A 23,888-nucleotide genomic window follows, 5' to 3' on the forward strand; every position below is an offset into this window, starting at 1 on the left:
AATGACCTTGACCTTGAAGGTTAAATTACTGAATTTTCTCAGATTTGTGCATTAAATGACCATATTTAAATATTTATTGGTGTGTGTGTGTCTATATATATATATTTACAACAACAACAACAATAACTAAAATTGTGTCATTGTTTCTATTTATAGAATTGCGTCATTGTTTCTATTTATAGAATTGCGTCATTGTTTCTATTTACAGAAATTGGGTCATTGTTTTCTTTTATAGAAATGCGTCATTGTTTCTATTTTTAGAGATTGCATCATTTTTTCTATTTTTAGAAATTGCGTCATAATTTCTATTTTTAGAAATTGCATCATTTTTTCTATTTTTAGATATTGCGTCATAATTTCTATTTTTAGTATTTTTAGAGATTGCATCATTTTTTCTATTTTTAGAAATTGTGTCATAATTTCTATTTTTAGAAATTGCGTCATTGTTGCTATTTAGAGAAATTGCGTCATTGTTTCTAATTTTAAAGATTGTGTCATTTTTTCTATTTTTAGAAATTGTGTCATAATTTCTATTTTTAGAAATTGCGTCATTGGTGCTATTTTTAGATATTGCGTCATTTTTTCTATTTTTAGAAATTGCGTCATAATTTCTATTTTTAGTATTTTTAGTGATTGCATCATTTTTTCTATTTTTAGAAACTGCATCATTGGTGCTATTTTTAGAAATTGCGTCATTGTTGCTATTTTTAGAAAATGCGTCATTGTTTCTAATTTAAGAGATTGTGTCATTTTTTCTATTTTTAGAAATTGCGTCATAATTTCTATTTTTAGAAATTGCGTCATAATTTCTATTTTTAGAAATTGCGTCATTTTTTCTATTATAAGAAATTGCGTCTATTTTTCTATTTTTAGAAATTGCGTCATAATTTCTATTTTTAGAAATTGCGTCATTTTTTCTATTTTTAGAAATTGCGTCATAATTTCTATTTTTAGAAATTGCATCATTGGTGCTATTTTTAGAAATTGTATCATTGTTGCTATTTTTAGAAAATGTGTCATTGTTTCTAAATTTAGAGATTGTGTCATTTTTTCTATATTTAGAAATTGCGTAATAATTTCTATTTTTAGAAATTGCGTCATAATTTCTATTTTTAGAAATTGCGTCATTGGTGCTATTTTTAGAAATTGCGTCATTTTTTCTATTTTTAGAAATTGCGTCATAATTTCTATTTTTAGAAATTGCGTCATAATTTCTATTTTTAGAAATTGCGTCATTGGTGCTATTTTTAGAAATTGCGTCATTTTTTCTACTTTTAGAAATTGCGTCATAATTTCTATTTTTAGATATTGCGTCATAATTTCTATTTTTAGTATTTTTAGAAATTGCGTCATTTTTTTCTTTTTTTAGAAATGCTTCCTTTTTTCTATTTTTAGAAATTGTGTCAATTTTTCTATTTTTTGAAAATTGCATCATTGTTGCTATTTTTAGAAATTGCATCACTTTTTTATTTTTAGAAATTATGTCATTTTTTGTATTTTTAGAAATTGCGTCATTTTTTCTATATTGAGAAATTGCGTCATGTTGCTATTTTAAGAAATTGCGTACTGTTGCTATTTTTAGAAATATGCTTAATGTTTCTATTCATATATATACAAAATATATAAAGAAAACTAATGTGACAAGACAGACCAACTAAATTTATATAAAGGAAACGTTAATATATGTACAAACCTTTCTATGTTTGCGTTTAGAAAAAGTAAAAAGTCGAGCGTTGCCCCCGCCCGGCGGTGGCTCTTGTTTTATTAAACTTTGAAAATATCTGGTATCATATTTGCTATTAAATTTGACATTATGTAGCGAATAAATATCTACAATAATTATATAATTTAAATCAAACACTGTTTTCTTCCATAAGGGATCTGAGAGATACATAAATCATGTGAAAAAGAAAAAAAAGAAAGAAAAAAAAGTTGCCCCTTCTGGGGTTTGAACCCACGCCCCTCAATTTGTAGTTGACAAGTGATTTTAGCCTATTTGAATACTCTTCAAAGTGGAGGTAATGCATTACCCATGGTCTACCTAATAACTGATTAGTTGCTTTAGAGGCCACTTTGATTGTGAGAAAAACCCATCATTATAATTGGTTGAATTTGGAAGACCTGTAGATAAAACTGTTTCTCTGTGGCAAAGTTTTTAACCTTTTACCTCATGAAACTGGAAGTGACTAGTTTTCGACAACCAGTGTAGGGCCAGGTAAATCTGCCCCAGTCTCTAAAATGTTGGCTGACCAATTTAAGATTTTCATATTAAAGGAACTCCACTGAGGGTTTTTGTGTCGCCTTGAAAAGGTGACATATAGGGATTACTTTTGTCGGCGTTGTCAGCGTCGTTGGCGGCGTCCCCTAAAGCTTGTCCGGAGCATAACTCAGTCACTATAAGTCTGATTCACTTCAAACTTGGTTTGCATGCTTCTTTCAATAACCCAAAGTGCAGTGCACAAGAATTAGTACTCTGCACTTCTTAATTTTTGAGTTATTGCCCTTTGTTAATTTTCATACTTTAATTTTGTCCAGGCCATTTCTCTTCAACTATAAAAGCTATGGACTTGAAACTTCATATGATGATAAATCTCATTAAGAAGAAGTGCAGTGCACAAAACCGATACTCTGCACTTCCTAATTTTTGAGTTATTGCCCTTTGTTAATTTTCATACTTTATTTTTATCCGGGCCATTTCTCCTAATGTATAAAAGCCATGGACTTGAAACTTCATAGGATGATAGATCTCATTAAGAAGAAGTGCAGTGCGCAAGAACCGGTACTCTGCATTTCTTATTTTTTGAGTTATTGCCCTTTGTTAATTTTCATACTTTATTTTTATCCGGGCCATTTCTCCTGAAGTATAAAAGCTATGGACTTGAAACATCATAGGATGATAGATCTCATTAAGAAAAAGTGCAGTGCACTAGAACTGGTACTCTGCATTTCTTATTTTTTGAGTTATTGCCCTTTGTTAATTTTCATACTTTATTTTTGTCCGGGCCATTTCTCCTGAAGTATTAAAGCTATGGACTTGAAACTTCATAGGATGATAGATCTCATTAAGAAAAAGTGCATTGTACAAGAACTGCCAAGAACCGGTACTCTGCATTTCTTATTTTTTGAGTTATTGCCCTTTGTTAATTTTCATACTTTATTTTTGTCCAGGTCATTTCTCCTGAAGTATAAAAGCTATGGGCATGACACTTCATAGGATGATAGATCTCATTAAGAAAAAGTGCAGTGTACAAGAACCGGTACTCTGCATTTCTTATTTTTGAGTTATTACCCTTTATTAATTTTCATACTTTATTTTTGTCCAGGCCATTTCTCATAAATTATAAAAGCTATGGACTTGAAACTTCATAGGATGATATATCTTATTGATAAGAAGTGCAGTGCAAAGAAACTGCTGCTCTGCACTTCTTATATTTTGAGTTATTGCCCTTTGTTAATTTTCTTGTCCTGGCCATTTCTCCTAAACTATATTGTTCACAAGGCGACACATCCGACTCGCGGAGTTCTAGTTGAAGTGAAAGGACGGAAAATATTTTTTCAAGACTTTAGTGTAACTAGATGTATGTCTAGACCAATAACTCATGTACAAAATTTCAGATCATTTGCTCACTCCGTTTCCCAGAAAAAATCAATTTTATTGTGCAAATTGGCTTAATAAATGAAAACCGTTTAAACGCTTTTCACAATTGGCCAAAAATCGCATAAAAATTGATGATCAATTTAATACTGTGTATATTTATATATCATCTTTTGCTCAGTTTCAAATTTAAATGTACCAGTTGATTTAAGAAAGAATTCAAAATTTATTATTTTAGGCTTTTGGACTTCAGTGGAGTTCTTTAAATATCAACACTACTGACAAAAATGGAAGCTGGACAAGTCCATTTAAGAAATTCTGCAGGTTTAGGGTTGTTATAGTATCACATCTTGTGTCTTCGAAATTTGATTTTTTGTGTCGGTGCTTTACATGTCCTTGTTTATATATATTCTATTCACTAAAAAGTCATTCTAGACACATCTGTTTATGTGTTTTAAAGACCAGTGCAAGATACAGAATTTTCCATTTTAAGAATAAGTTATGGCTCTTAATGTTGAATGATGCATATTGAATTTATTGTTTGTTTGCCTATTAACTGAGGATAACAATAAATGTATATGTAACCTCTAAATGTTAGTCACAAAGTGTATGGGTGTCACGTTTATCCATTTAAACGGGTTTGGTCTATTTTTTAACCAAAAAACAGAATTAAATAACTGGAAACCAAGCTTATTACAAGACAAACAGCTGAAGAAATTTAAGAATTTTAACATTACTTTGTTTCTTTATGACAAGACATGACATTTTAATGAATTACAATTTTTCCGATAGCATGCTGTCTTATCATGTACATTGTGTACTGTACAGTACGATCCTAACGGGGAACAGTTTCCCCATATTCAGATATGTTTTGTAATAGTTGTCGAGTATAACAAAATATGAACAAAATGTGCTATCTTATAAAAGTAAATATTTAAATTCTAAGAATTATTTCAGTATGGTTGTTAAAACATTTACCACGGTTATTATTTCACTGTTTGACCCATTACCAGATAAACACGCCTTTTTCATCCCCCCCCCCTATTTGTTGTCTCAAATGGTGAAAAATGCCTTATTTAGGCCCCCAATACTTGTTTTTGTTTGAGGAATGTTTTTAGCTCACCTTGCACAAAGTGCAGGTGAGCTTTTAGGATGGCCAACCAAATGGCGTCCGTCGTCTGTCGTCCGTCCACATTTTAAATATTCTAAGGACATCTTCTATGATACCGCAAGGCCAATGTTAATGAAACTTGGCAGGAATACTCTTTGTATGAAGCTCTATCAAGATTGTTCAAAGAATTCCATTTCATGCAGAACTCTGGTTGCCATGGCAACCGAAAGAAAAATCTTTAAATATCTTCTTTTAAAGAACCGTAAGAGCTAGAGATTAGATATTTGGCATGAAACATCTTCTAATGAGTGTCTACCAAGTTTGTTCAAATAAAAGCCCTAGGGTCAAAATTGGCCCGGCCCCAGGGGGTCATTGATTTTCCCTATATGCATATAGTAAAAACTTAAAAAATCTTCTTTTAAAGAACCCAAAGAGCTAGAGCTAAGATATTTGGCATGAAACATCTTCTAGTGAGTGTCTACCAAGTTTGTTCAAATAAAAGCCCTGGGGTCAAAATTGGCCCCGGCCCGGGGGGTCATTGATTTTCCCTATATGCATATAGTAAAAACTTAAAAAATCTTCTTTTAATGAACTGTAAAAGCTAGAGCTTAGATATTTGGCATGAAACATCTTCTAGTGAATGTCTACCAAGTTTGTTCAAATAAAAGCCCTGGGGTCAAAATTGGCCCAGCCCCAGGGGGTCATTGATTTTTCCTATATGCATATAGTAAAAACTTAAAAAATCTTCTTTTAAAGAACCCAAAGAGCTAGAGCTAAGATATTTAGCATGAAACATCTTCTAATGAGTGTCTACCAAGTTTGTTCAAATAAAAGCCCTGAGGTCAAAATTGGCCCTGCCCCAGGGGGTCATAGATTTTCCCTATATGCATATAGTAAAAACTTAAAAAATCTTCTTTTAAAGAACCCAAAGAGCTAGAGCTAAGATATTTGACATGAAATATCTTCTAGTGAGTGTCTACCAAGTTTGTTCAAATAAAAGCCCTGGGGTCAAAATTGGCCCCGCCCCAGGGGGTCATTGATTTTTCCTATATGCATATAGTAAAAACTTAAAAAATCTTCTTTTAAAGAACCCAAAGAGCTAGAGCTAAGATATTTAGCATGAAACATCTTCTAATGAGTGTCTACCAAGTTTGTTCAAATAAAAGCCCTGAGGTCAAAATTGGCCCTGCCCCAGGGGGTCATAGATTTTCCCTATATGCATATATTAAAAACTTAAAAAATCTTCTTTTAAAGAACCCAAAGAGCTAGAGCTAAGATATTTGACATGAAATATCTTCTAGTGAGTGTCTACCAAGTTTGTTCAAATAAAAGCCCTGGGGTCAAAATTGGCCCCGCCCCGGGGGGTCATTGATTTACCTCAGGGCCATCATGGCCCTCTTGTTTAAAAAAGTTACCACTTTTCGGCGCTGCCTCCTATCCAAAAGATACATCAGGGGGCTGCCAGAAGAGGGATGTGCCACCTTCTGTTTGGGGGTTTGAATGGGGAAGCAGCTTCCCTCATCGCCAAGAAAATTTTGGACTTGTGAGAGGCTAAAAATAACCCCAGGTCGATCATAAGGTAATGTGTAACCAACGCTGAAAAGCCTTTGACACTATCTCAATCCATTGAGAAGTTGCAGCACTTTGAAATCAATTTTGATGGAAAAAATCAACTCAAAATAGTGATTTTGGCAATTTTGAGATGTCCCCTCGTTATCATGTTAACAGGAAATTTAAGACTGAGCATGTTGTTACAAAGACAATGGTCCAGTCAACATTCCAGAAGAGGGATGTGCCACCTTCTGTTGGTAAACGGAAAAAGGGATTGAGTGAGAGTACACTTTGCATATTTAGCCCCGCCTATAATTAAGGACGAATTTCTGATAAAGCGTTATCATCCTGATTAAAATAGATTTAATCTATGGAAATCATGAGCATCACAGTGAAATAATGCATACGCTTAATCCTCCTAATGTCTAAAAATGGAAACAGGCATAAACTTCAGGACATACAATTGTACAATAATGGTTTTTCATTCATATGCCTAATAATTTAATGAGCATATGAACCTATGTTAGGATATCAAGTAAGATGATTGTAGGATCATCTGAATGCACATGTACACAATGTATACTTATGTTCATTAAAGATATATGAGGAATCACATTATAAGAGGACCAAGAGATCATCTACATGAACATATACTCTAGTTTTGATAGAAGATGTATGAGAGGTTAATGTAAGATGAGCAGGGAATCATCTAGATGTAAATATACATTAGTAGTGATGGAATATATATGAAGAAGGATCATCTGGTCTTTAAGGTGTATAAACACTGTAGTTCTTAAAGAACATAATTATATGAGGGAAATGCATATAAACATTTTTATTATGGAACAGATATAAGGGTATCTCGTAAGATGACCAGGGGATTATCTAGATGTACATATACTAAAGTTTTCATCGAACGGAAATAAGGGGATCACGTAAGATAACAAGATCATCTAGATGTACATTAACTCTTTCATTATATAACAGATATAAGGGGATCACATAAAATAACCAGGGGATCATCTAGATGTACATATACTATAGTGTTCATTGAACAGAAATAAGGGGATCACGTAAGATGACCAGGTGACATCTAGATGTATATACTCTTTTTTATACCCCCGCACAACAAAGTTGTAAGGGGGGTATACTGGAATCAGTTTGTCCGTCCGGCCGGCCGTCCAGCCGTCGGTTTTTTCTTGTCCGCCCAATAACTTAAGATTCCTTTGACCCTTAGTCTTCATATTTGGCATGGAGGTTAGTCATGATTAGTAGATGACCCCTTTTGATTTTTAGGTCAAAGGTCAAGGTCACAGGGGCCTTGACTTCAAAAAGCTTGTCCGCCCAATAACTTAAGATTCCTTTGACCCTTAGTCTTCATATTTGGCATGGAGGTTAGTCATGATAAGTAGATGACCCCTATTGATTTTGAGGTCACTAGGTCAAAGGTCAAGGTCACAGGGGCCTTGACTTCAAAAAGCTTGTCCGCCCAATAACTTAAGATTCCTTTGACCCTTAGTCTTCATATTTGGCATGGAGGTTAGTCATGATTAGTAGATGACCCCTATTGATTTTGAGGTCACTAGGTCAAAGGTCAAGGTCACAGGGGCCTTGACTTCAAAAAGCTTGTCCGCCCAATAACTTAAGATTCCTTTGACCCTTAGATTTCATATTTGGCATGGAGGTTAGTCATGATTAGTAGATGACCCCTATTGATTTTGAGGTCACTAGGTCAAAGGTCAAGGTCACAGGGACCTTGACTTCAAAAAGCTTCTCTGCCCAATAACTTAAGATTCCTTTGACCCTTAGTCTTCATATTTGGCATGGAGGTTAGTCATGATTAGTAGATGACCCCTATTGATTTTGAGGTCAAAGGTCAAGGTCACAGGGGCCTTGACTTCAAAAAGCTTGTCCACCCAATAACTTAAGATTCCTTTGACCCTTAGTCTTCATATTTGGCATGGAGGTTAGTCATGATTAGTAGACGACCCCTATTGATTTTAGGTCACCAGGTCAAAGGTCAAGGTCACAGGGGCCTTGACTTCAAAAAGCTTGTCCGCCCAATAACTTAAGATTCCTTTGACCTACAGTCGTCATATTTGGCATGGAGGTTAGTCATGATTAGTAGATGACCCCTATTGATTTTGAGGTCACCAGGTCAAAGGTCAAGGTCACAGGGACTTTGACTTCAAAAACTTTGTCTGCCCAATAACTTTAGATTCCTTTGACCCACAGTCTTCAAATTTGACATGGATGTTGATCATGATTAGATGATGACCCCTTTTGATTTTGAGGTCACTGGATCAAAGGTCAAGGTCATAGGGACTTTGACTTCAAAAAGTTTGTCCACCCATTTACTTAAGATTCCTTTGACCCACAGTCTTCATATTTGGTATGGATGTTGATCATGACTATAAGGTGACCCCTATTGATTTTGAGGTCACTGGGTCAAAGGTCAAGGTCACAGGGACCTTGACAAAAAAAGTATTTTCTTCTCAATTGCTAAAGAATGTCCTGTCCGCAATGTATTGATTTTGACATTTTCACATTTGAAGCATGTAGAATACATAACTTAGCAATGCACTGGCTTAGTAACCTCAGATTTGGCAGGGAGGTTGTCCTTGAGCTCTAAATCGCCACTGTTGATTCTGAAAAAGTGGTATGCGGGGGTATTCACGCCATGATAGTGGCAGTTCTAGTTTCATTCTGGAACATATATGAGGGGATCAAATAAATGACAAGGGGATCATCTATATGTACATAAACTCTTTTTTATCACGGAACAGATATAAGGGGATCACGTAAGAATACAAGGGGAATATTAAGATGTACATATACCATAGTATCCATTGAAAAGAAATAAGGGGAACACGTAAGAGGACATGGGGATCATGAAGATGTACATTTAATATAGTTTAATTGAACAGAAAGAAATAAGTGGATCACGTACGATGACCAGGGGGTCATCTAGATGTACATACTCTTTTTCGTTATGGAACAGATATGAGGGCATCGCGTAAAATGACAAGGGGATCACCTAGATCTTCATATACTATAGTTTTCATTGAACAGAAATAAGGGGATCACGTAAGATAACCAGGTGATCATCTAGATGTACATTTAATATTTCTTATTATGGAACAAATACATTGTTTAAGGGGATCACGTAAGATGACAAGGGTATCATTTAGATGTACATATACTATAGTATTCATTGAACAGAAATAAGGGGATCATTCACGTAAGATGACCAGGGGAACATGTAGATGTACATATACTATAGCATTCATTTAACAGAAAAAAAGGGATCACGTAAAATTACCAGCGGATCATCTAGATGAACACATACTTTAGTTTTCATTAAACAGAAAGAAATAAGGAGATCAGGTGAGACGACCAGGGGATCATCTATGTGTACATACCCTTTTTCATTATGGAACAGATATGAGGGGATCGCGTAAAATGACAAGGGGATCATGTAGATGTACATATTCTATTTCTTATTATGGAACAGATACATTTAATAAGGGGATCACGTAAGATGACAAGGGTATCATCTAGATGTAAATATACTATAGTATTCATTAAACAGAAATAAGGGGGTCACGTAAGATGACCAGCGGTACATCTAAATAAACACAAACTTTAGTTTTCATTAAAGAGAAAGCAATAAGGGGATCAGGTAAGATGACTAGGAGATCATATAAGCTATACATACTCTTTTTCATTGTGGAACATATATGAGGTGATTGCATAAAATGACAAGGGGATCATGTAGATGTACATAATTACTATAGTTTTCATTGAACAGAAATAAGGGGATCACGTAAGATTACCAGGTGACCATCTAGACGTACATATACTATTTCTTATTATGGAACAGATACATTTAATAAGGGGATCACGTAAGATGACAAGGGGATCATCTAGATGTACATATACAATAATATTCATTGAACAGAAATAAGGGGATCACGTAAGATTACAAGATCATCTGGATGTACATAAATTTTTTTCATTACATATCAGATGTAAGGGGATCAAATAAAATGACCAAGGGATCATCTAGATGTACATATACTATAGTTTTCATTGAACAGAAATAAGGGGATCACGTAAGATGACCAGGTGACATCTAGACGTATATACTCTTTTTCATTCTGGAACACATATGAGGGGATCAAATAAATGACAAGGGCATCATCTATATGTACATAAACTCTTTTTTATTATGGAACAGATGTAAGGAGATCATGTAAGAATACAAGCTAGGGGAATATCTAGATGTACATATACTATAGTATTCATTGAAAAGAAATAAAGGGATCACGTAAGATGAAAAGGGGATCACGTAGATGACAAGGGGATCATGTAGATGTACATTTAATATAGTTTTAATTGAACAGAAAGAAACTAGAACTGCCACTATCATGGCGTGAATACCCCCGCATACCACTTTGTCAGAATCAACAGTGGCCATTTAGAGCTCAAGGACAACCCTGCCAAATCTGAGGTTACTTAGCCAGTGCATTGCTAAGTTATGTATTCTACAAGCTTCAAATGTGAAAATGTCAAAATCAATACATTGCGGACAAGACATTCTTTAGCAATTGAGAAGAAAAGCTTTTTTTTTTGTCAAGGTCCCTGTGACCTTGACCTTTGACCCAGTGACCTCAAAATCAATAGGGGTCACCTTATAGTCATGATCAACATCCATGCCAAATATGAAGACTGTGGGTCAAAGGAATCATAAGTTAATGGGTGGACAAACTTTTTGAAGTCAAAGTCCCTATGACCTTGACCTTTGATCCAGTGACCTCAAAATCAAAAGTGGTCATCTACTAATCATGATCAACATCCATGCCAAATATGAAGACTGTGGGTCAAAGGAATCTAAAGTTATTGGGCAGACAAACTTTTTGATGTCCCTGTGACCTTGACCTTTGACCTGGTGACCTCAAAATCAATAGGGGTCATCTACTAATCATGACTAACCTCCATTCCAAATATGAAGACTGTGGGTCAAAGGAATCTTAAGTTATTGGGCGGACAAGCTTTTGGAAGTCAAGGCCCCTGTGACCTTGACCTTTGACCTGGTGACCTCAAAGTCAATAGGGGTCATCTACTAATCATGACTAACCTCCATGCCAAATATGAAGACTGTGGGTCAAAGGAATCTTAAGTTATTGGGCGGACAAGCTTTTGGAAGTCAAGGCCCCTGTGACCTTGACCTTTGACCTGGTGACCTCAAAGTCAATAGGGGTCATCTACTAATCATGACTAACCTCCATGCCAAATATGAAGACTGTGGGTCAAAGGAATCTTAAGTTATTGGGCGGACAAGCTTTTTGAAGTCATGGCCCCTATGACCTTGACCTTTGACCTGGTGACCTCAAAGTCAATAGGGGTCATCTACTTATCATGACTAGCCTCCATGCCAAATATGAAGACTGTGGGTCAAAGGAATCTTAAGTTATTGGGCGGACAAGCTTATTGAAGTCAAGGCCCCTGTGACTTTGACCTGGTGACCTCAAAATCAATAGGGGTCATCTACTAATCATGACTAACCTCCATGCCAAATATGACGACTGTAGGTCAAAGAAATCTTAAGTTATTGGGCGGACAAGCTTTTTAAAGTCAAGGCCCCTGTGACCTTGACCTTTGACCTAGTAACCTCAAAATCAATAGGCGTCATCTACTAATCATGACTAACCTCCATGCCAAATATGACGACTGTAGGTCGAAGGAATCTTAAGTTATTGGGCGGACAAGCTTTTGGAAGTCAAGGCCCCTGTGACCTTGACCTTTGACCTAGTGACATCAAAATCAATAGGGGTCATCTACTAATCATGACTAACCTCCATGCCAAATATGAAGACTAAGGGTCAAAGGAATCTTAAGTTATTTGGCGGACAAGAAAAAACCGACGGACAGCCGGACGGCCGGACAGACAAGCTGATTCCAGTATACCCCCCTTACAACTTTGTTGTGCGGGGGTATAATAAGGGGCCCATGTACGATGACCAGGGATCATCTAGATGTACATACTCTTTTTGATTATGGAACAGATATGAGGGTATCGCGTAAAATGACAAGGGTATCATCTATAGATGTACATATACTATAGTATTCATTGAACAGAAATAAGGGGATCACGTAAGATGACAAGGGGATCATCTAGATGTACATATACAATAATATTCATTGAACAGAAATAAGGGGATCACGTAAGATTACAAGATCATCTGGATGTACATAAATTTTTTTCATTACATATCAGATGTAAGGGGATCAAATAAAATGACCAAGGGATCATCTAGATGTACATATACTATGGACAAACGGAGTATAATTATGAATTAATTAGAAGTACACCATAGCTTCAATAACTATTTTTATGTGCTGCACCGGTGTGTGTTACCATGGTTACGCTTTATCACAACAAATGAATACATTGTAGAAAAACATTTTACAATCCCTATACATATGAAAGTATTTTAATTTGGATGGAATATGAATATGCAAGACTCTCAGTCCTATTACTTTTTGAACAACCCTCGTATATGTACATCTAGATTATTTCTGTTCAATGAATGCTATAGTATATGTATATATAGACGATCCCTTTGTCATCTTACGTGATCTCCCGATATCTGTTCAATGAATCTTATACTGTATGCACATCTAGACGATCCCCTGGTCATCTTACGTGATCCCCTTATTTCTGTTCAATAAAAAACTATAGCATATGTAAAATTAGATGATCCCCTGGTCATCTTACGTTATCCCCTTATATATCCCTTCCATAATAAGAAAGAGGACATGTATATCTAGATGATCTCCTGGTCACCTTACGTGATCCACTGATATCAGTTCAATGAAAATTATTTTATGTGTACAAGTAGATGATCCCGTGGTCATCAAGTACGTGACCCGCTGATATCTGTTCAATGAAAAAATAGTATATGTACATCTAAATGATTCCCTGGTCATCTTACGTGATCGCGTTGTATCTGTTCAATGAAAATTATTTTGTGTAAACTTGGTCCTCTTATGATGTGATTCCTAATATATTTTTCATATGAACATAAGTATACATTGTATGTACATTCAGATGATCCTTTAGTCATCTAACTTGATATCCTCACATAGGTTCATATGCTGATTAAATCATTTGGCATATGAATGAAAGCACCATTATTGCACGACTTAACACTTTAAAGCCTGTTTCCATTTTTATAAGACATTTGTGCGTGTATATTTATTAGGGGTATTAAGCATATGCACTAATACACAGTAACACTGATCATTTCCACAGATTTATAGTTTATTTTAATCATGATGATAACGCTTTATAAGAAATTCGTGCTTAATTTATAGGCGGGGCTAAATATGCAAAGTGTACTCTTACTCGGTCCCTTTTGCCGTTTACCCCTTCTGTTTGGGGGTTTGAATGGGGCAGCAGCTTCCCTCATCGCCAAGAAAATTTTGGACTTGTGAGAGGCTAAAAATAACCCCAGATATCATTTGTTCCAAGTTTGATTAGTATTGAAGCACTATTTGCAGAATAATTCTCTTTGATTATCTAACATGATTGGCACAAGTCCCATAACTCTGATTTGCTTTTTTGCATAATTATGCCCTTTTTCGACTTAGAAATTCTTGGTTAAGTTTTTGCGTGCAAGCTGGTATCTCCGTAACTACTGAAGGGAATGGATTGAAACTTCACACACTTGTTCTCTGTGATTATCTTACATGATTGGCACAAGTCCCATAACTCTGATTTGCTTTTTTGCATAATAATGCCCCTTTTTCGACTTAGAAATTTTTGGTTAAGTTTTTGCGTGCAAGCTGGTATCTCCATAACTACTGAAGGGAATGGATTGAAACTTCACACACTTGTTCTCTGTGATTATCTTACATGATTGGCACAAGTCCCATAACTCTGATTTGCTTTTTTGCATAATTATGCGCCTTTTTCGACTTAGAAATTCTTGGTTAAGCAAATATCTCCATAACTACTGAAGGGTTTGTGCCTTTTTTTGAACAATTTTATGCATTTTATAATAATAAAGCAGTGATTAACTCGATAAAACATCTTAATAACAAGCCTTTGTACCTTTTCGGACAATTTTATGTATTCATATAGGTAAGCATTATTATACTCAATGAAACACACTTGTGACAACTTTTCGAATAGTCGAGCTTTACTGTCCTCCGACAGTTCTTGTGATAGTTTTATAGCAATTTGAACTTGTAACAGGAGACTTTTCAATGAAAACAGCCATTTTACACAAAATGTTCATGCGGTAATGGGTTAAATGGATAGCATTTTTGCTAACCGTGACACCCCTAACAAAGTGTTGACACCTTAGTGACATGCAAGTTTAAGTGCAAACTCTTTTTATACTTTTAATGCACTTCTGTATTTTACATTGCGCCCTTAGTCATGCATACTTAAAAGCATGCAACAAATGGGTGTGGTCACGAGAATCTATTACCTGTTTATTCTGTACTATTTAGCAGCAATGTATACTAGCATGTACAGTTTTTATACAAGAATTACCTTTTTCGCACACTTATTTTTCTTTGTGGATGAGAATTAATAATTACCATTAAGTTATACTAACCATCCTGTGGAATTGTGATTCAAAATATATGATGAAATTATTTTTATACCCCCAAAAACGAAGTTTGGGGGGTAAATAGGAGTCACCCGGTGGTCGTCCAGATGTCCGTTGCATTTTCCTTGTCCGGAGCATAACTTGAAGACTAATGTTTGGAATTCAATATAACTACATACAAAGGTCAAGCACATTGAGAGGAAGTGCAGTGCACAATAACCATAACTCAATCTTGACTAATTACAGAGTTATTGCCCTTTGTTACTTTTCCTTGTCCGGGGCATAACTTGAAAACTACTGGTTGGAATTCAAAACAACTTCATACAATTGTCAAACACAATAAGGGGAAGTGTAGTGCACAAGAACCATAACTCTATCTAAAGTAATTACAGAGTTATTGCCCTTTGTTGCTTTTCCATTTTATTTTTTTTTTGTCAGGACCATAACTTGAAGACTAATAGTTTGAATTCAATATAACTACATACAATGGTCAAGCACATTGACAGGAAGTGCATTGCACAAGAGCCATAACTCTATCTTGACTAATTGCAGAGTTATTGCCCTTTGTTGCTTTTCCATTGCTTTTTTTTTGTCCGGACCATAACTTGAAGACTAATAGTTTGAATTCAATATAACTACATACAATGGTCAAGCACATTGAGAGGAAGTGCAGTGCACAAGAACCATAACTCTATCTTGACTAATTACAGAGTTATTGCCCTTTGTTACTTTTCCTTGTCCGGGGCATAATTTGAAAACAACTGGTTGGAATTCAAAACAACTTCATACAATTGTCAAACACAATAAGGGGAAGTGCAGTGCACAAGAACCATAACTCTATCTAAAGTAATTACAGAGTTATTGCCCTTTGTTACTTTTCCATTGTCTTTTTTGTCCGGACCATAACTTGAAGACTAATGGTTTGAATTCAGTATAACTTCATACAATGGTCAAGCACATTGAGAGGAAGTGCAGTGCACAAGAACCATAACTCTATCTTGACTAATTACAGAGTAATTGCCCTTTGTTACTTTTCCTTGTCCGGGGCATAATTTGAAAACAACTGGTTGGAATTCAAAACAACTTCATACAATTGTCAAACACAATAAGGGGAAGTGCAGTGCACAAGAACCATAACTCTATCTAAAGTAATTACAGAGTTATTGCCCTTTGTTGCTTTTCCATTGCTTTTTTTTTTGTCAGGACCATAACTTGAAGACTAATAGTTTGAATTCAATATAACTACATACAATGGTCAAGCACATTGACAGGAAGTGCAGTGCACAAGAGCCATAACTCTATCTTGACTTATTGCAGAGTTATTGCCCTTTGTTGCTTTTCCATTGCTTTTTTTTTGTCCGGACCATAACTTGAAGACTAATAGTTTGAATTCAATATAACTACATACAATGGTCAAGAAAATTGAGAGGAAGTGCAGTGCACAAGAACCATAACTCTATCTTGACTAATTACAGAGTTATTGCCCTTTGTTACTTTTCCTTGTCTGGGGCATAATTTGAAAACAACTGGTTGGAATTCAAAACAACTTCATACAATTGTCAAACACAATAAGGGGAAGTGCAGTGCACAAGAACCATAACTCTATCTAAAGTAATTACAGAGTTATTGCCCTTTGTTACTTTTCCATTGTCTTTTTTGTCCAGACCATAACTTGAAGACTAATGGTTTGAATTCAGTATAACTTCATACAATGGTCAAGCACATTGAGAGAAAGTGCAGTGCACAAGAACCATAACTCCATCTTGACTAATTACAGAGTTATTGCCCTTTGTTACTTTTCCTTGTCCAGAGCATAACTTGAAAACTACTGATTGGAATTCAATACAACTTCATACAGTTGTCAAGAAAATTAAAAGGAAGTGCAGTGCACAAGAGCCATAACTCCATTTGACAAAATACAGAGTAACTGCCCTTTGATACTTTTCCTTGTCAGGAGCATAACTTAAAACGTACTGGTTGGAATTTAAAACAACTTCATACAATGGTCAAGCACAATAATAGGAAGTGCAGTGCACAATAACTATAACTCTATCTTCAGTATTTATAGAGTTTGCCCTTTGTTCCTTTTCTTTGTCTTTCTGGACTTATTACAGAGTAATTCAATTAAACTTCATCAATGGCCAACCACATTGAAAGGAAATGCAACATAGAAGAACAACAACTATCTTTAATTGCCCACAACCATAACTCTATATTTCAATTCTTTTACAAGGTATTCTGTTACTAGTAACATCCTCATTTCCGAAGCAGTCTTGTGGGGGTATTAATCACATTTAGTGATAGTTCTAGTCTTTTTATGGTATAACTATTTTCATTATTCAGATGGAAATAATTATTCAGATGGAAATAGGGAAGGAATAGAGGAAGAGGTGCAGCCACTTCAAGATATAGAAGGTAATACTGGTTTGGTTTGTTGTTGTGTTAAGAGATGTCCACTAAAGCCTCAAAACATAAAATTATGCAGATTATAAATATACATGTATATACTAAAATTTAAATTAAAAAATCGGCAGTGCAATTCTTAGAACAACATGAATTCAAAGTATTTAAACACTTTTCATTTAAGGTCAAAAAATATTATTTTGGAAAAAACGGAATGAGCAAATGATCTGAATTTTGTGCACTATTGCTATAGACCCTTTCATTTAAGCGATTACAGTCAGTGAAGAGTTACTTCCCTTACCGGATGTGACGTAAATGGGGGATAAAACTATGCATGCCGCATAGAAAGTTAGCTTATTGAAAAGTTAAATGCGTAAATACTGATCGTTCAATTATGATTATAACATGTAAAAATTTACGCATGCATACATAAATTCAATATCAAGACAATAGAAAAAAATACAAAAGCAAAGATTGAGATTAATTCTCGCTACCACAGATTTATAAATCTACATGTCGCAACAGAGTGAAACATCGAAATTTCAAAGTGAATATTTTTATTAGATCTAGATTTTCTCAAATACCAGGATAAAAGGCTAGTAACTAAATCAAAGTTTAATATTTTACAAACACCTATACACACCGAAATTGCCTATTATAAATTTAAATGGCTATTTTCTAGTTTTCTGTGTTATTTTCTGTCATTTAGAAAATTCTGGCGTATTTGTGACAAACCTGAAAACACGTATTTATATTACATTAGTAATATAAATCCGTGTTGAAAATAAGATTGCCAATGTCTTTTAATGATTGTTTTTCAAGCTTTAATAGAACAATAACAGAATGCATTATGTCAATACTTATTGATTCTTTTTCATTACGCCGTATAAAAAATATTTCAATGAACCAGTGAAGGATATAATTTTATTAATATTCCGGAAAGAACGAAAACCATGTGGCATTGACTTTTATAACTTTAGATTCGCAACAGACGATAATAAGATAATTTTGATATTAAAAATCTATTCTTTAAAGACCTTTTCCCAGCAACTTATTTCATAGATAAATAGATGTGTATATATAAGCGCCACTGGGCCGTAACTTATAAATTAAAACGGTACATATGTCGTATATACAAGCGGCACTTGGCTGTGATATCATAAATCACCAGGGTGCATTTTTTAGAGTTATAACATTACATCAGATTACGTCACTTTTGTTAGTTGTCAAAATATTTATGGTCCGAATTTTGTTATGGATCATCCTAGGGACTTAATTGGTTATGCCTTACTGATTTGATACTCGATCCAGAGTCCTACCAACTGGCACAGTCAAAAATACGTAAAATTATAATTCAATTAATAACAACTTGTTTTTGTTTTTTTGTTTTTTTTTGTGCTTTTTAAAATATTTGATAAGCAGAGTATGAATTAAAAAGTATCCAGTTGAAAATATTACTTTACCAGCTTGAATAATATTTGTGTGATGTACGATTTTTTGAGAGTGCATTTTTGCAGACACAAATAGTATACAGTCCTGTACATTCAAAAGAATTTTTATTTTTTATGCCTTTACATTTTTTTTTAAATTACATAGATTTATATTGTTTTCTTTTCTTTATCTTAGTAATGCTTAAATCAAAATTATTTTAATAAACCAGTATCTTGCAATTAATTATTACGCAGCCGTTTTTCGAAACTACAGAATCCTTACATTTTTGAAACTCAAAATATCTTTTGGGTATTTTATATTAGCAGATACCTAGATACATTACTTATATCTCTGGTATTAGCAAGTTAGTACGATTTAACTGCCTGGGAAAAGTTTCATTATTAAGAATCTAACGAAAATGGTAAGATCATGATCAGTTACCCAGGAATATGGTCTACTATTAAAACAAATCGTTAACCATATTATATAGTAAACATATTTATTCATTTCTCCATCTTTTTTATGTAATATCTTATTTAATTACACAAAATTTTGGCAATTTCAATCTGCCAATCTTAAAAGAGAAAGGTTTAAGATCTTTATATCCCTCTATTTTTATACATAATCGTATCGGCATTGTCCACCGTATCCCCCAATGACGTCATCCAAGGGCGACAACTTGAATACGGTCTTAAATGAAAGGGTCTATAGAGCTGCATTTTATGATATAAAAATTACATATTATATATAATGTCAAAAAATTTAAAACATACATTGAAGTCATGAAAGATTTCATCACTTGCAAAAGATACATTGAAGTCAAGAAAGATTTCATCACTTGCGAAACATTCCTTGATGAGCACAACTGGCTCAACATAAACAATAGTCTCACATGTTTACATGTACATTGTAGTTTATAAAAGAACAGAAAGTACAAGAGGGGAAGTTATACTATAAAAGTTTGAAAAAATATAGAATAAGATATTTACATTCATATATCGATAATTAACATATTTCTAATCATTATTAAATATTCTTAGTATTATATCCAAACTGATTATTCAAAACTATTTTTATATTATGAACGAATACATGTATAACCCAAAACTAAACACATTTTTGTTTGACATCTTTGAATTAGAGAGGTTCCACTGTTTATAGTTAATTTGCTTTATGTTTAAGGTGAAACACCAGCTGATAAATCGGAAGAAGAAATTGCTTTTATAAATGAAGCAAACGGAAAAATTGCTAATGGTACAGGTGCTTTACCAAAGAAGGAAGGAACGATGGCAAATGGTACTGATGCCTTACCAAAGGAAGGAACAATGGCAAATGGTACAGATGCTTTACCAAAGGAAGGAACAATGGTAAATGGTACAGATGCTTTACCAAAGGAAGGAACAATGGTAAATGGTACAGATGCTTTACCAAATAAGGAAGGAACAATGGTAAATGGTACAGATGCTTTACCAAAGGAAGGAACAATGCCAAATGGTACAGATGCTTTACCAAAGGAAGGAACAATGGTAAATGGTACAGATGCTTTACCAAAGGAAGGAACAATGGTAAATGGTACAGATGCTTTACCAAAGGAAGGAAAAATGGTAAATGGTACAGATGCTTTACCAAAGGAAGGAACAATGGTGAATGGTACTGGTGCTTTACCAAATAAGGAAGGAACAATGGTGAATGGTACTGATGCTTTACCAAAGAAGGAAGGAACAATGCCAAATGGTACAAATGCTATACCAAAGAAGGAAGGAACAAGGGCAAATGGTATAACTTTATAAAGACATGCTTTATTAATTATACCCCCCCCCCCCCCCCTTGAAAAATCTGAAGAAGTAGGATATTGAAATGGTGTTGTCAGTCTGGATTCAGAGCCTAGAATCAATTTGTCCAGCTTTTATCTCACCTGAGTACAAAGAGAATTTTGTTTTGTTTGTTTTTTGGCGAATCTAAATCCGTTGCGCAACCAGGAAAGATGTTTTTTGGTTAACCTTTTTTAAACTTTTAGCAAGACCAGGGGTCAAAACCATCTTATATCCCGGAGCTATATGAGATGCATAAACTCCAGTAATACAAACCCATTTAGACGTCTCCTACTATCAAATGGGGTTAAGTGTTGGCTTGAATTCTGATGCCTCAACCTGTAAAGTCAATTCCACACCCACAAAGCGGGACATTGACACATATCCTTTGAAATAAAGATCAGGGAAATGATTAAATCTGTTGGAAAAGGATTCAATTACAGAGTTTGGAGCAAATCTGGCGGCATGCACGAGTGGTGAACATGTAGGACTAGTAATCTATGATTGCTGTCCCTTGTGGATTCAAACCTGTCAAGACCAAGCTGTTGTCTCCTTGAGCAAGAAACTTTACACTCATTGATCATTACTGGTTGGTTTCAGGAACTGATTCAAGAGTGTGTATATAAGCTTCCTACACACGAAGTTTAGGGGGGGGTATATGTGAGTCAGCTTGTCGGTTGGTCGGTTTGTAATCAAACTTGGTATGTAGCAACCTTATATGGAAACTCTGGTTGGTATTGCATTTGGACCCCCTGGCTTCAAGGTCAAGGTCACCCTTACTAAAAATGGTTTCCGGACAATACCTAGAGTTAGGAATGAGATATTGTAATCAAACTTGGTGTAAAGCAAGCTTATATGAAGACCCCAGCTGGTATTGCATTTGGATTCCTATGGGTCAAGGTCATTGTTACTAAAAATAGAAAAATGGTTTCTGGACAATAATTGGAGTTAGGAATGAGATATTGTATTCAAACTTGGTGTATAGCAAGCTTATTTGGAGACCCCAGTTGGGATTACAATTAATTGAAATATTTCTTTGTACACGGTTGATAGTTTGTGTTCAAATTTATCTTCAGACTACTTATTTTTCAAAAAGTCAAAGTTGCTGGTGGGGGTATTAATCACCTTCAGTGATAGGTCTAGTTAATCCTGATGTAACATTGTGACAATCAGTTCAAATGCCACTTAAATAAAGGTACATGTACATTGTAAGGGCAGTGTTTATATATAACCTGTTTAAGAAGAAAATGCCTAAGTGACAGCTATACTGTTCACGGTGACACATACAACTCACAGAATTCTAGTTAGATATACTTTTGTCTTATATATTATAATGAACTGATTGGCTGCTTAAGCAAAACCCATCATTATAATTTATTGAATTTGGAAGACATGTAGATAAAACAGTGTCTCCTAGGCCAAGTTATTAACCTTTTTGTTTGATTGGGTTTTTACCTCACACCAACACTATATAGGTCATTCCGTTCTTAGTAGAACCACCGACGTTCCGTAAGCTAGCTTGATGGCTTCCTCACATGAAAGAATCCAATGTCCCTGTTGGGATTCGAACTCACAGCAATGAGGGGCAAGTGGTTTGAAGTCAACGACCTTAACCACTCAGCCATGGAGGCTCCTATTAACCTTTAACATCCTGGAACTGGAAGTGACTAGTTTTCACCACCAGTGTAGTCAGCCAGGTAAGTCTGCACCAGGCTCTAAAATGTTGGCTGACCAACTTAAGATTTTCATCTTAATATCAACACTATTGATAATGGACTGTTCTATAAATGGAAGCTGGACAAGTCCATTTAAGAAATTCGGCAGGTTTAGGGTTGTTATAGTATCACATCTTGTGTCTTCGAAATTTGAAATTAATGTGTCGGTGCTTTACATGTCCTTGTTTATATATATTTTATTCACTAAAAAGTCATTCTAGACACATCTGTTTATGTGTTTTAAAGACCAGTGCAAGATACAGAATTTTCCATTTTAAGAATAAGTTATGGCTCTTAATGTTGAATGATGCATATTGAATTTATTGTTTGTTTGCCTATTAACTGAGGATAACAATAAATGTATATATAACCTCTAAATGTTAGTCACAAAGTATAGGGGTGTCAAGTTATCCATTTAAATGGGTTTGGTCTATTTTTTAACCAATAAACAGATAGAGAATTAAATAACTGGAAATCAAGCTTAGTACAAGACAAACAGCTGATGAAATTTTAGAATTTTAAAATTACTTTGTTTCTTTATGACTTTAAGAATTACAATTTTTCTGATAGCATGCTGTCTTATGATGTACTGTACGGTACGATCCTAACGAATCAGTTTCTCCATAATAAGATATGTTTTGTAATGGTTGTCTAGTATAACAAAATATGAACAAAATGTGCTATCTTATCAAAGTTGATATTTAAATTCTAAGAATTATTTCAGTATGTTTGTTTAAACATTTACCACGGTTATTAAGTCACTGTTTAACCCATTACCAGATATACATGCCTTAACGCCTTTTTCACCCCCCCCCCCTTTTTGTTGTGTCAAATTGTGAAAAATGCCTTATTTAGGCCCCCAACACTTTTTTTTGTTTGAGGAATGTAGTTTATAAAAGTTATCACTTGGCGCTGCCCCCTATCCAAAAGATACATCAGGGGGTTGCCAGAAGGGGGATGTCTCTTCGGTTTGGGGATTTGAAGGGGGCACCAGCCCCCCACATGACCAAGAAAATTTTGGACTTGTGAGAGGCTAAACATGACCCCAGGTCAATTATAAGGTAACATGTAACCAACACTGAAAAGCCTTTGACACTATCTCAATCCATTGAGAAGTTGCAGCACTTTGAAATCAATTTTGATGGAAAAAATCAATGCAAAATAGTCATTTTGGCAATTTTGAGATATCCTCCGTTGCCATGGTAACAGGAAATTTAAGACTGAGCATGTTGTTACAAAAGCAATGGTCCAGTCAACATGTGCCAAGTTTGATTAGTATTGAAGCAGTTTTTATAGTTTTAAAGCAATTTGAACTTGTAACGGGAGACTTTTCAATGAAAACAGCCATTTTTCACAAAATGCTCATGCGCTAATGAGTTAAACAGTTAGCATTTTAAAAAGTGTTGACACCTTAGTGACATGTCAGTTTAAGTAAAGACTCTTTACACTTTTTATACACCTCTGTATTTAACATTGCCCAGAGTCATGCATACTAAAAAGCATGCAACAATTGGGTGTCACAAGAATCTATTACCTGTTTATTCTGTACTGTTTAGCAGCAATGTGTACCAGCATGTACAGTTTTTATGCAAGAATTAACTTTTTGCATGCTTTTTAGCTCACCTGTCACAAAGTGACAGTCCTGCG

The 23,888-nt window shown here is 34.8% G+C and overlaps 1 protein-coding gene across 1 annotated transcript in view; it reads left to right on the top strand.

Annotated features, from left to right (window-relative positions):
* LOC132741850 (uncharacterized) overlaps positions 1 to 23,888 on the top strand; it is a 61,559-nt gene that overhangs the window by 17,585 nt on the left and 20,086 nt on the right. Inside the window, exons 7-8 of the mRNA XM_060730111.1 lie at positions 17,225 to 17,296; positions 19,898 to 20,491. Coding sequence (XP_060586094.1) covers positions 17,225 to 17,296; positions 19,898 to 20,491 — 666 coding nt within the window. The remainder of the gene's footprint in view (positions 1 to 17,224; positions 17,297 to 19,897; positions 20,492 to 23,888) is intronic.

This window comes from Ruditapes philippinarum, unplaced genomic scaffold (assembly GCF_026571515.1).
Source record: "Ruditapes philippinarum isolate M1 unplaced genomic scaffold, ASM2657151v2 ctg2696_1_1_1_1, whole genome shotgun sequence".
NCBI lineage: Eukaryota > Metazoa > Mollusca > Bivalvia > Venerida > Veneridae > Ruditapes > Ruditapes philippinarum.